Source organism: Pogoniulus pusillus, chromosome 7 (genome assembly GCF_015220805.1).
Source record: "Pogoniulus pusillus isolate bPogPus1 chromosome 7, bPogPus1.pri, whole genome shotgun sequence".
In the NCBI taxonomy this organism is placed as follows: Eukaryota; Metazoa; Chordata; class Aves; order Piciformes; family Lybiidae; genus Pogoniulus; species Pogoniulus pusillus.
Genome location: NC_087270.1, coordinates 36,795,142 through 36,809,789, shown reverse-complemented (window position 1 = coordinate 36,809,789; position 14,648 = coordinate 36,795,142). Strand labels below are relative to the sequence as shown.

General features: G+C 47.4%; 1 protein-coding gene across 20 annotated transcripts in view; it reads right to left on the bottom strand.

The window, feature by feature from the left end:
• The window catches only part of LOC135176979 (dystrobrevin beta), a 224,099-nt gene that overhangs the window by 162,773 nt on the left and 46,678 nt on the right, over positions 1-14,648 (bottom strand). For 19 of the 20 annotated variants that reach the window (XM_064146514.1, XM_064146518.1, XM_064146523.1 and 16 more), the window contains one exon: positions 6,094-6,260. In XM_064146514.1, coding sequence (XP_064002584.1) covers positions 6,094-6,260 — 167 coding nt within the window. Of the gene's footprint in view, positions 1-4,744; positions 4,775-6,093; positions 6,261-14,648 lie in introns of those variants that run through there. The other variant, XM_064146534.1, reaches the window with a different exon arrangement.

Sequence of the window (14,648 nt, the reverse complement as noted above, 5' to 3'; positions counted from 1 at the left end):
ACTGGATGATCTTGGAGGTCTCTTCCAACCTAGTTGATTCTATGATTCTAACTAATAACTCTCCAAAACTTGGGAAGCAGTTCTGCCCCTCTGCTCTCCTGAGACCCCACCTGGAGTCCTGCATCCAGTTCTGGGGCCCCCAGCACAAGCACACAAGCAGGACATCTCTGCTAGGGCAGGTTCAGAGGAAGGCCACAAAGATGACCTGAGGGCTGGAGCACCTCCCCCATGAGGATGAGGTTGTGAGAGTTGGGGTTGCTCAGCATGGAGAAGAGAAGGCTCCAGGGAGACCTTACAGCAGCCTGAAGTACCTGAAGGGGAACTGCAAGAAAGCTGGGGAGGGGGCTTTGGACAAGGGCTTGTAGTGATAGGATGAGAATGAACAGATTGAAGGTTGAGGAGGGCAGATTCAGACTGGATGACAGAATCACAGAATTCTGGAGGCTGGAAGGAATCTCCAGACATCACTGAGTCCAACCCCCCTGCCAAGGCAGCATCCCCTAGGGTAGCTCATGTCCCTAGTGTAGTGCTGGACCCAGCACTGATCCCTGGGGAACTCCAGGGTGAGATCTCCCCTCAGTCTTCTCCCCTCCAGACCAAAATGCCCCAGATATCTTAGTCTCTCTCCACGGGTGGAGATGTTCAAGTCCCCCAATCATCCTGAGGGCTCTCCACTGGACTCTCTCCAGCAGGTCTCTCAAAGGGTGGTGAGAGACTGGAACAGCTTGTCCTGGGACAGAGGGGATGCCCCCTCCCTGCAGGTGTTGAAGGCCAGGCTGGAAGAGGCCTTGCATGACCTGGTCTAGTGGGAGGTGTCCCTGTCCATGGTGTGTGTGGGGACACCTTTAAAAGGTCCCTTCCAACCCAAACCATTCTATGAATGTATGAAAACTTAAGCCCTCAGACGCAGGCTTTAGGGCACTTGGCTGTTTCAGCACATCACCTGAGATTTATAGCTGACAGAGGCTGTTGAAGTTCATCAGACTAAACAAATATAAACACATCATGGAATGAACAATGACTAATCTACACCCTTTCACCAGGAACAATTTGGGTTTCAGATCTGCTGCCTGTACATAACCCAAATGAATCAGCCTTTGAAGCTATTTAATACAAACAAAATTGAAATAGCCCAGGAGGAAAAAGGTGGGAAGTGTCTGAAGTGGTTTTTTTGTGTTTCTCCCCCAAACAGGCCCCAACAAGACCTGTCTTCATGCAGCAAATCCTCACTCTTAAAGAAACATTTCCACCTGAACTTACATATAAATATATTATTATAGCTATAAAATATATAACCCCTGCTCACTGCAGGGGGAGTGGATGACTTTTCATAGAATCAACCAGGTTGGAAGAGATCTCCAAGATCCAAGCTGGAAATGGACTTTTAAGGCTTTCAGGGAGTACCAGGACTAGGGGGAATGGAGCAAAGCTGGAGGTGGGGAGGTTCAGACTGGATGTGAGGAGGAAGTTGTTGAGCATGAGAGTGGTGAGAGGCTGGAATGGGTTTCCCAGGGAGGTGGTTGAGGCCCCATGGCTGGAGGTGTTTAAGGCCAGGCTGTGTGAGGCTGTGTGCAGCCTGCTCTAGGGTAGGGTGTCCCTGGGCATGGCAGGGGGATTGGAACTGGCTGATCCTTGTGGTCCCTCCCAACCCTGACTGATTCTATGATTCCACGAGAGAGAGTCCAGCAGAGGCTACAAAGATGCTGAGAGGACTGGAGCATCTCTTTGATCAGGAGGGGCTGAGAGACTCTTTAGCCCAGAGGAGAGCAGACTGAGTAGGAATCTTTTCAGTGCTGATCAGTATCTAATGGGCAGAGGGCAAGAGGATGGGGCCATACTCTTGTCAGTGGTGCTCAGCAATAGGACAAGAGACAATGGGCACAAAGTGGAACACAGGAGGTTCCATCTAAACACAAAGAAAAACTTCTTTCCTGTGAGGGTGTTTGGAGCCCTGAAGCAAACTGCCCAGAGAGGTTACGGAGTCTCCTCTACGCATTCCAAACCTACCTGGACACAATCCTGGGCAACCTATTCTGAGTGACCTTACTTTAGCAAGGGGACCTAGACTAGATTATCTCCAGGGGTTCCTTCCAACCCCTGCCATGCTGGGGTATCTGGTCAGCAGAAGCCTTTGAGTCTTCTCTAAGGAAATGATTGTTGACTAAACAAAGAAGTAGGTTATGCTAATTCAGCTGAAGCTGCACCAGTGCTGAGCAGAAGAAAGAGGCAGAGGCAGGCTTTGTGGTCTTGTCTTCCTCTCCAGACACCACTATAGTGTTTTCCCAGCAGTTTGACATTACTGATACGTGTTCAGTTCATAGGCAACCACATTCCCCATATTGTCTTCTGCAGTGGTGCTCCCCAGCCACGTCTGCTTCACAAAACTTTGCAGCTGCTTTGTCCCACCCAAGAACTTGGCCACTTTCTGCACCAAACTGCATCTGTTTGGAAAATGTAAATGATCCAGAACAGATACCTGGTGCTGATGACAGAGAATTTGAATTCTTGATCTCCAAAGCAAGGTTGCTGCACCAACATTGTATAGTAGGTTCCTTGCATACATTAGATCATAACCTATCTTAGGAGCTGTTTGAAGAGTGCTGTTTGGTCTGCTAGAGATTGCTCTTAACAGTCCTGCAGATGAGATCATTCAACAACTGTTTCATCTAACAGAGTGACAGTGGTGATCAATGGTGCTAAGTCCAGCTGGAGAGCTGTAACTATCTTCATCAATGACACTGATGAGGGGACAGACAGACAGAGTCTGCTCAGCAAGTTTGCTGATGACACCAAGCTGGGAGGCTTGGCTGATCCAGCTGAAGGCTGTGCAGCCATCCAGAGAGACCTGGGCAGGCTGAGAGCTGGGCACAGAGGAGCCAAATGAGGTTCAACAAAGACAAGTGCAGAGTCCTGCACCTGGGGAGGAAGAATAAACTGCAGCAGTACAGGCTGGGAGGTGATCTGCTGGAGAGCAGCCCTGTGGAGAGGGACATGGGAGTGCTGGGGGAGAACATCCATGGGGCAGCAATGTGCCCTTGTGGCCAAGAAGGCAAATGGGATCCTGGGGTGTATTAAGAAGAGTGTGTCCAGCAGATCAAGGGAGGTTCTCCTGCCCCTCTACTCTGCCCTGCTGAGTCCTCATCTTGAATACTGTGTTCAGTTTTGGGCTCCCCAGTTTCAGAGGGACAGGGATCTGCTGGAGAGGGTCCAGCGGAGAGCTATGAGGATGATTAGGGGACTGCAGCACTGCCTGAGGAGGAGAGGCTGAGGGACCTGGGGCTGTTTAGTCTGGAGAAGAGAAAACTGAGAGAGGATTTAATCAATGTTCATAAACATCTGAGGGCTGAGGGTCAGCATGGAGGGGACAGGCTCTGCTCACTGCTCCCTGGGATAGGACAGAGAGCAATGGGTGTAAGCTGCAGCACAGGAGGTTCCACCTCAACACATGGGGAGCTTCTTTATTGTAAGGGTCACAAAGCACTGGAACAGGCTCCCCAGAGAGGCTTGTCTAGAGACTTTCAAGGCCTGTCTGGATGTGTTCCTGTGTGATCTGTGCTAAATTGTGTGGTCCTGCTCTGGCAGGGAGGTTGGACTGGATGATCTCCTTGGGTCCCTTCCAACCCCTAACATCCTATGACCCTGTGACAGTCTGCATATCCTCCTTCTCCATTCAGGTAACTTTCCACTCCTCCAATTCACATTAGATCTTAAAGCTAACTTATTCTGTGCAGCCCAATAAGAATCAAATATCTTCAAAGCTACTAGTGAGACAAAACAGGCTGCCACAGATCCTAGTATCAGAATGGAGCATAGTTCATCTAACCCAGCTTGCTGCAGACACAGCTCAAAGACTTCAGAAGGAAATACATTCAAATATCTAAATAGCTTTAATGTAGATGTCTTTGTATTAAACAATCCAGGCTGGATTTATAGATACTTAAGTGGATAATAATCTACTGGAAGCTTGGATTAAACATTCCAGTAGTTAATTATCCACATAGTTAAAGAAAGGACAATATTTAAGACCGAATTTTCCTCTCTTTGCCTTTCCAACTATTGCATGGTAGTCACCCCCAATTTTCTAAATTACAGTAACACTACAACGACTCTGCCTCAGGAAGATAATTACTAATTATAATCCAATCATCATTTGAACTTCTCTTTTAATAACTGAAAGGTTCAGCTTAATCTTTTTGCCATAAAATCAGAGTTCAGATGTAAAATGGTCTGTTATTTCTTGTGCTCTGACTATCTTATGATCATGTCCCTCTCTACTCTGCCCTAGGAAGGCCACATCCGGAGTACTGGGTTCAGTTCAGAGGATGGAACCAGGAATGGAACCCAGGAGGTTCTATCTGAACATAAGGAGAAACTTCATTCCCATAATGATGTCAGGGCCCAGGCTGCCCTGAGAAGTTGTGGAGTATCTCTCTGGAGAGATTCCAAACCTACCTGGAATCTATGCTGGACAACCTGCTCTAGGTGACCTTGCTTTAGCAGGGGGTTTGGAGTAGATGATCTGCAGAGGTCCCTTCCAACACCCCCCATGCTGGGATTCTGTCATCTAACTAAATTCTATTTCTCATGTGATTTCTTTAAGGCTTTTTAGTTACAAGTTTTCAGTGCAAATATGTACAGGAGTCAGTCAGGACAACAAAAGTACTGAATTTTTCTCTTGCCACCTTGATGCAGTCCCTTTCTAAGCACAACATTCATGGTAATCAGTTTACCTTCCTGGGCAGGAAGGGTATGGCAGTCTTTAAGCCTTTTCAAGCTAGAAGACAGGAAAATACAAGTAGGAGTGCTGTGAAGAGGAGTCAAAAGCACATGTTAAAGCCTTAAGATGGAGGCTATCATGTGTGCTTTTAACAGCACTGAATACAGGGACAGCCATCAATAAGTCACCATGACTTGTGATAAAAACAGGGCAGTTTACCTATTTACAAGCTTTTGCTGCTTTCCAACTAAAGAAGAGTAGGATTAGATTGGATGTTAGGAACAAGTTTTTTACCATGAGGATAGTGGAACATTGGAACAGGTTGCCCAGGGAGGTAGTTAGAGGCCCCATCCCTGAAGATACTCAAGATGAGGCTCAACAAGGCTCTGGGGAACCTGATCAAGTTGAGGATGCCCCTGTTGACTGCAGAGAGGGTTTGCTTAGATAACTTTTGGAAGTCTCTTCCAATCCAAACCATTCTGTGATTCCATAAAACCTTGCCAAGTCCTGCTGTGCAGCTCTACTATAGAATCCTAGAAGCAACCAGGTTGGAAGAGACCTCCAAGATCATCCAGTCCAACCTAGCACCCAGCCCTGCCCAAGCAACCAGACCATGGCACTAAGTGCCTCAGCCAGCCTTTGCTTCAATGCCTCCAGGCACAGCAACTCCACCACCTCCCTGGGCAGCCCATTCCAATGCCAATCACTCTCTCTGCCAAAAACTTCCTAACAACATCCAGCCTAGACCTCCCCTGGCACAGCTTGACACTCTGTCTCCTTCTTCTGTTGCTGCTTGCCTGGCAGAAGAGACCAACCCCACCTGGCTACAGCCTCCCTTCAGGGAGTTGTAGGCAGCAATGAGGTCAGCCCTGAGCCTCCTCTTCTCCAGGTTGCACACCTCCAGCTCCCTCAGCCTCTCCTCACAGGGCTCTGCTCCAGGCCCCTCACCTGCTTTGTTGCCCTTCTCTGGACACCTTCCAGTACCTCAACATCTCTCTTGACTTGAGGAGCCCAGAACTGGACACAGCACTCAAGGTGTGGCCTGACCAATGCTGAGCACAGGGGCAGAATAACCTCCCTTGTCCTGCTGGCCACACTGCTCCTCACCCAGCCCAGGATGCCATTGGCTCTCCTGCCCACCTGGGCACACTGCTGGCTCCTCTTCAGCTACTATCTACCAGCATCCCCAGGTCCCTTTCTTCCTGGCTGCTCTCAGCCACTCTGTCCCCAGCCTGTAGTGCTGCTTGGGGTTGTTGTGGTCAAAGTGCAGAACCCTGCACTTGGCCTTGTTCAATCTCATCCCACTGATCTGCAACTTTTCAGAACAAGTGAGCACTGCAGTGCTGATTCCAGCATGAGAAACAAAAGTGAATTACCCAAGAGGAATGCTCCTTCATCTGGTGCTGATTGCTGTGAGGACCATTGGCATGGCCACGCCAAAAACAGTTTTGACAGAGCTGGTAGTTGTGGCACTGCTGGCATCGGTACCGGAAACCCATCATGCTCTCGCACCGGCAATACGAACACTCCACAGGATGGAAGACTTGGTGGGGGAGGGGAAGGAGGAGAAAAAAGAGAAGACACAGAGAAAAGTAATTGAACTTTAGGAAAACCTCAACCACTCAATCTGACTGGAGCTTCCCAAGCAGCCCTAGCTTCTTAACCATGAAATCAACTTGTTTTTCTGGGCAGGGCAGGGATTTTGAGCACAGAACAGGTAATTTCAGTAAGGTTAACCTTAATTAAGTTGATGATGAACCAGAACTTCAATTTGACAAATTCAGTGTTTTTTTCTTTCAGAGTTCTCTGATGCACTCAGACCCAGAAGCCTCTGTGGCAGTCCAAGAGCACTGAGAGCACATAGGAGTGGTCAGGGAGAGCAGACAAGCTATATTCACACAAGTTAATTTCTGCTTAAAGGAGGTTGCTTTGCCCTGGTGTCAGCTGGGAGAGCTTTCCACAGAACAGGCAAATCCAGAGCACCACAATGGGCTTTTACTCTGAACCACCTCTCACTGAGGTACTTCCCTCACACTTCCCCACCTGTGTGCTGCCTCTTGCACTGGAACATTAAATTAGGTGTGACAGGCAGAGTCCCCATAAGAAGCAGGCTAAAAGTAAACAAATGTTCTTCCCTGTTCTACCCAGGAACAACCACAGACTTGGTCTCATTTAATAAAGAGTCTTCAGAACAACCAAAGGAGCAATGTGAGAATGAAGCAAAAATGAGTCTCTCCTACAAAGACAGACTGAGAGAGTTGGGGCTGTTCAGTATGGCGAAGAGAAAGCTCTAAGCAGACATTATAGTGGCCTTCCAGTGTCTGAAGGGGACCTACAGGAATGCTGGAGAGGGACATTTTAAGATGTCAGGTAGTGACAGGATGAAGGGGAATGGAGCAAAACTAGACGTGGGGAGATTCAGACTGGATGTTAGGAAGTTCTTCACCATGAGAGTGGTGAGACACTGGAACAGGTTGTCCAGGGAGGTGGAAAGTCCCATGCCTGGAGGTCTTTAAGGCAGCCTGATCTAGCGTGCAGTGTCTTTGCCTGTGACAGGGGGGGTTGCAACTGGATGATCCTTGGGGTCCCTTTCAGCCCTGACTATTCTATGATCTATGATCTAATACTTTACTGTGTCAGCTAAATCCTGCATCTCACTAGCGCACCCCAAGAGAGCATCAGCCTTAGGGCACTCTGTTAGCTCATGGGAAACTTGCTCAACAGGACATCTTAATAGAAGCTTAAGGTAACAGCCGTGACAAGTTTAAAAGCTAATTGTTTGTTCCTCTATTTCCCTTTGTTACAAATGAAAGAGAGAAAACCCATAGCCTGCAGGCTCCTTCCACTTGCATTTACAAAGGCCTCTATTTCTCTAACAGCGTAGCTAACCAGATCAGAATGCCTGCACAAAAGCACACTGCTATTACACTGCACATCAGCATGCAAATTAAAGTGATAGCTCTCAAAAATAACAAGCTGTGATATCAATAATAGCAATACATGAGCTCATTTGATACCTCGAGAAAGAAGAGATGTTCTTCTTCACCTGGCAGTGGTATTTTGCCAGGAAAATGAGCTCAGTGCAGAGCTTAATTGCCTTTTGCTCATATCAGAGCAGAGAACACAACCAAGAATGCAGGATTTTTTTTTTGTTTTAAAGGTGTCAGCTGAGGTGGTCAACTGCTTCTGAAGTAACTCAGCAGAGATTGCCAAAGTAATGAATGGGAATATTTACAAGCTGTGAAGAAGACAAACAAACTGGGGACAGAGTGGCTGGAGAGCAGCCAGGCAGAGAGGGACATGGGGGTGCTGGTAGATAGTAGCTGAACATGAGCCAGCAGTGTACTCAGGTGGCCAGAAAAGCCAATGGCATCCCGGCCTGGATCAGGAGCAGTGTGGCCAGTAGGACAAGGGAGGTTATTCTGCCCCTGTGCTCAGCATTGGTCAGGCCACACCTTGAGTGCTGTGTCCAGTTCTGAACTCCTAAATTCATAAGAGATGTTGAGATACTGGAACATCTCCAGAGAAGGGCAGCAAATCTGGTGAGGGGCCTGGAGCACAGCCCTGTGAGGAGAGGCTGAGGGAGCTGGGGGTGTGCAGCTGGGAGAACAGGAGGCTCAGGGCTGACCTCATTGTTGTCTCCAACTCCCTGAAGGGAGGCTGTAGCCAGGTGGGGTTGGGCTCTTCTGCCAGGCAAGCAGCAACAGAACAGGGGGACAGAGTGTCAAGCTGTGCCAGGGGAGGTCTAGGCTGGATGTTAGGAGGAAGTTTTTGGCAGAGAGAGTGATTGGCATTGGAATGGGCTGCCCAGGGAGGTGGTGCATTCGCTGTGCCTGGAGGCGTTGAAGCAAAGCCTGGCTGAGGCACTTAGTGCCATGGTCTGGTTGACTGGCTAGGGCTGGGTGCTAGCTTGGACTGGATGATCTTAGAGGTCTCTTCCAACCTGGCTGATTCTATGATCTGGAGAGGCTTGGAGACCTGGAGCTCTTTAGCCTGGAGAAGAGCAGAGAAGAGCATTTGGGATCTACCCAATGCTTATCAATATACAGAGGGCAGGGGCAAGGGGATGAGGTAAGACTTTCCAGTGGTGCCCAGCAACAGAATAAAAGGCAATGGGCACAAAATGGAACCAGGGATGTTTCCCCTGAACATGAGGAAATAATTCCTTCTTGTGAGGCTGCTGGAGTCCTGGACCTGGCTGCCCAGAGAGGTTGTGGATATTCCTCCTCTGGAGAGATTCCAAACCCACCTGGGTGCCGTCCTTGGCAACCTGCCGTGGGTGACCCTTCTTTAACAGAGGAATTGGACTAGATGATCTCCAGAGGTTCCTTCCAACCCCTACCATGCTGGGATTCAGTTTTGCCTCTCATCCCAGAGAATCCATCTTTATGACCAGTGAAGTTGGACAAGTTTCACAGTTCTCACAAGTCCTAATATCAGATCACAACACAACAGAGGTTCATCAGCCAGGGAGACTTTCAGAGCAACCCTAGCGAAGCACCTCTGGCATCTGGGTGGAATATATCAGTTATTCTTCCTGTCGTGACTGCTGCTGATTTCAGCTGATGCTGGATGTGAGAACCTGTCACTAAGAAACTGTATCATGCTGGAACACAGGTGCCAGCTGTAGTTTAAAACTTAAAACCCAAGCATACCAAATGCATTAAGAGCTCAAATCCATTTCTGAAACACAAGCCTTATTTCTAATTGTGGAACACTTTATGAAACAACTCCAATATTATGTCTGGAGCCATCTAGCCTCAGGTTTCAGCTCCAAAATTTCCATAGGGTGATGCCAATTCTTACTGTATCCTATGTTGTTGTTCCCACCACGTCAGTCCTGGAAGAAATCAGCCCTACATACAGCATGAATGGCTGGTCAGGATCAGGAATGGAGGTAATCTCTCAGGGAAGCATGCAGTTTGGGCAGTAGCTCACTATAAAATCATGGAATAGAAGCATAGAATCAACCAGGTTGGAAGAGACCTCCAAGATGTGGTGGAGATGTAGTGGTCGGAGGCTGCCAGGGGCCCAATGACCATGAAATTAGAGAGTTTTCAATATGTGGTGAAACCAGGAGGGGCAACAACAAAACCTCCACACTGGACTTGATAGGTTAGACTGGATGACCTTGGAGGTCTCTTCCAACCTGGTTGATTCTATGATTCTAAGCTCATCCAGTCCAACCTAGCACCCAGCCCTGGCCAGTCAACCAGACCATGGCACTAAGTGCCTCAGCCAGGCTTTGCTTCAACACCTCCAGGGATGGTGACTCTACCACTTCCCTGGGCAGCACATTCCCATGCCAATCACTCTCTCTGGGAAGAATTATCAAGTAATGGATAAAGAATGGATAACCTCTGTGGCCAGCTCTTCCCTCCAAACCAGAGGATTAGTTCTGGCTGGCTTGTAAGGCTGACAAAAATGTGACTGAAAAGGAGGCTCTGGGGAGACCTTATGCAGGCCTTTGAGTACGTGAAGGAGACAATAAGCAAGCTGGGAACAGACATTTTAGCAGGGCCTGTTGTGACAGGAGAAGGGGTGAAGGGTTTAAACTAAAAGAGGGGAGATTTAGACTATACAGAAGGAAAATATTTTTTACATGAAGGTGATGAGAGTCCAGCCCAGGTTGCTCAGATAAGGTGGTAGACACAACCTCCCTGAAACCACTCCAGGTGAACCTGCTCTAGCTGAAGATAGCCCTGCTGACTGCAGGACCAGAAGACATTGAAATGTCCTATGCCTAGCTAGAATGTTTTGGTGAGAAGAATTAGATTACAGGCTGTGAAAAGGAAACAATGATGATGTCTACTTCACTCATAGGCTTGATGAGATGTATAAGAACAAGAACATAAATATAGATAACAGAGGTTGCTTTCTGGTTTTGGGGCTGAACTTCTCTCTCTCTCTCTAACCTGCCATTTGTGTGACTAATCCTTCTGCTTCCTTAACCCCCTGGCCAACCCTCCAAACGCACCTTGAACATAAGGCAAAGTCTGGGGTAAGGTAGAGGGGTGGGGAGAAGGTGTAAGGGTGGTTGAGAGCCCCTCCTGGGGACTCTGGTTTCTGGGAGGGCTGTTGTGTTTCTGTATTACTTTTTAACCTGTCTATTTCTGTCTATCCTGTAAATAGCTGCTTGTATATTGTGCTAAGCTGTAAATAAAAAGCTCCATTCAATTTCCAGCTCAGCTGAGTCCAGTTTGGGTGATTTTTTAAGCATGGGGGGGCAGGTAACACCCAAACCATCGCATATCCTTTCCAAACCAAAGCATTCTGTGATTTTATCATTAGTTCAACACACCCAAATAAAAGATGATGCTGTTTCAAATCAGCTGAGATTTCCCCTTCTTTCATGTTTTAGTCTATATTTTCTAACTGAAATGAGACCTCGTACAAACATTCATTTCAACCAACTTTATGCCTTTATATGTTTGCAAATATTAAAACACAACACAGCTCTCACAAGGTAATTTCATATCCATCTGGGCAAAGAAGCCACAGCAGCAGCCAATGTCAACACAAGCTGATTGAGCTACTGCTTTAAAAAAGCTGAACTTCACCACTTAATAGGAGCTGTTTAGTCCAGATCCACAGCAAGCAGGAACTCTTGCTTATGTTCTGTCCCAGACTTTAAACCACAAAAGTTGCTGGCTTGCTTCTTCCTTACCAGGAACATCTGGAATCAGAGCTGTGCCATCCCTCAGTATTTCGTATCCTACCACATGTTCCAGTAATGCAATGAGCATTCCTTCTACTGACTCTATCCCTCAAGTTTGCTATTTTTTACTACCCATAGTCACTCCCCCAACACTAAGCCTCCTTTAACTTCTCTTTTTCGCTGATACAAAATAGGAGGTGTGGCTGACACACCAGCAGTATGTGCTGGCAGTCAGCAAGAGCTGGTGAAGCTGGAGAGATGAGTGGAGGGGGAACCCTGTGGAGTTCACAAGGACACCTGTAGTGTCCTCACCCCTGCACCATGACAGGTTAGGGGTTGACCTGCTGGAAAGCAGTTCTGTGGCAAAGGACCTGCCCATTAGCCAGCAGTGTGCCCCCATGGCCAAGAAGACCAATACTCTCCTGGGATGCATTCTAAAGAGTGGGATCAACAAGTCGAGAGAGGTTCTCCTCCTCCTCTTCTCTGCCCTAGTGAAGCCACCTCTGGAGTACTGGGTCCAGTTTTGGGCTTCCCAGTTCAAGATAGGCAGGGAACTACTGGAGAGGGCCCAGCAGAGGTTACAAAGATGCTGTGAGGACTGGAGCATCTATTTGATGAGGCCTTCCCAATGCTGATCAACAGGTAAACAGTGCAGGTAAAAAAGACTGGGCCAGACTCATTTCAGTGGTGCTCAGTGACAGGACAAGGGGCAACAGGCACAAAGTCAAACCCAGAAGGTTCCATCTGAACATGAGAAGAAAAACTCTTTCCTGTAGGGAGACAGAGCAGTGAACCAGTCTGGCCAGAGAAGCTGAGGAATTTCCTCCTCTTGAGAGATCCCAAAACCTCCTGATCATTGTGATCCTGGGAAAGCTTCTCCATATGCACCTGCTTTAGCAGGGGATTTGGACTGTGAATGATCCTCAGAGGTTCCTTCCAACCCCCAGCATTCTGGGATTCTGGGATGCTTTTACTGCAGGGACATAATCCAGACTCAATCCCTCCCACCTCCTCAGACTGCTATGACTTGCCACATACCTCTCTACAGTAGCTGCCATGATTCCTCATCAATTGTTTTAAGTAGTCAGAGGAACTGCTGCCTGACTCTGGAGCAAAAATACCACTTGCAACAGAATAAAAGTTTCTGAGGAAAACAAAGAAATTGTAGTAACTTAGAGGGCAAGAACACTGGCAGGAATTATTGATGGTAACATAATTCTGCAAGCAGCTCGGGAGGTAGCTGTAGAAGAGGCTGGAAAGTGTTAGAAACATAATTTCAACACCACAAACATGAAAAGTTATCCTATCCGGTTACCTGAATACTAAACACCTATGTGTAACAAGACTCCTGTGTGTACCATAGGACCTGGGGATGCTGGTTGACAGCCATCTGAACGTGAGCCAGCAGTGTGCTCAGGTGGCCAAGAAGGCAAACAGCATCCTGGCTTGTATCAGCAATTGTGTGGCCTGCAGGAGCAGGGAAACGATTGCGTCCCTGTACTCAGCACAGGTGCAGCCTCACCTCAAATGATGTGTTCAGTTTTGGGCCCCTCACAAAAACATTTTGGTGCTGGAGTGTGTCCAGAGAAGGGCAACAAAGCTGGTGAAGGGTCTAGAGTTCAAGTCTGGTGAGGAGTGCTTGAGGGAACTGGCATTGTTTAGTCTACAGAAAAGGAGGCTAAGGGGAGACCTCATTAGTCTCTACAACTATGTGAAAGCAGATTGTAGTGAGGTGAGGATCAGTCTCTTCTCCCTAGTATCAAGTGACAGGATGAGAGGAAATGGCCTGGTGGTGTTAGGTTGACAGCTGGACTCGATGATCTTAGAGGTCTTTTCCAGTCAAAACAATTCTATGCTTCTATAAAATCTGGGGACTGGTTGGCAGAAGAGATGAATGAGGAGAATCTCTTGCTGCCTGGAAGAAAAGTCCTAGCAAAAGGGGCACTCTTGCAGCCCCACAGCACAATGAGGGCAACAGAAGCTCTCAGATAGCACAGGAATGCAGGCAGTCATCTATAAGGATGATGTCATTCTGGGTATCTAGCATTTCCTTCAAGTACTTTCAAGCAGAAAAAAGATCCCAGGTCTTTCCATACATTCTGCTTCAACATTTTACCCTTGCCTAAGCTTTGTGCAATTCTCTCCTGACTTGCAATTCATATAAAACAATTCTACTGCCTCTTTCCTTACTGTGTTTATCCTGTGTGCTCTTCCTGAAGTACAAGTTTCATAAGGCTAAGAGGCTAAAGGAATGAGAAAGCAAGAAGTCACTCCTATCATAGAAGGATGGGAAAGACACAGCACTACTGTAATGCACACAGTATTTTAACTGGATCATCCTCCTCACCTTTTTGGTATGTCCTTCCATAAGATTTGTCTTCATGGAATTGCTTCCCTCAGAATTCTTTTTCAAATCACTTTTGTACTGAGACTCACAGTTACCAGAAAAGGTCTGTACACATACTGAGCAACTGGGAAATTACAGGCTCACAGGATGTTAGGGGTTGGAAGGGACCCAAGGAGATCACCCAGTCCAACCCCCCTGCCAGAGCAGGGCAATACTAACTAACACAGATCACAGAGGAACACAGCCAGACAGGCCTTGAAAGCCTCCAGAGAAGGACACCCCACAACCTCTCTTGGGAGCCTGTTCCAGTGCTCTGTGACCCTTACAATAAAGAAGTTTCCCCTTGTGTTGAGGTGGAAATGCAGGTTAAGTTCATGATCCTGATTTGCAAAAGGATCAAGAGAAGGTGGTGAAAGGAATGCCAGGAGCCAGCTCATCAAACAGCCACAGCTATACTGAGCCATGTCACTGGCATAAATGTCAAGAATCAGAGAATGGAACAGAAATCATGAAAACTGCCAAGGTGTGCACATGAGCAAGACCAAGACTCTGGAGTCTGTGTCTCAAAAGGAAGAAATCTATAAACCTTGAAATGACTAGAAATGGAAGAAGAGTTAACAACTAATAGGGGTTTGAAGGTTGACAACAGGATGGGAAGGAAAAGAAAGAATGAAATTTAGTTTATAGGTGAATAAATTAAGAGGTTGGTTTTTTTTCCCCTAGAATTCATGCGCAAAACCTCAGGTACATACACTGTGTGCATCTGAGCATGAAATTGAAGACACACCACCCTTTCGGCCTCAAAACAGCTTTTTATACACTTGCACAGCCTTCTGCAGAGAACCTTTTTGCTTCCCTGAATTCCATAAAGCCCTCTGTGCTAGTTTGAAGCTAGCTGGAATCTTTTGGTGAGAAGAACTAGATTA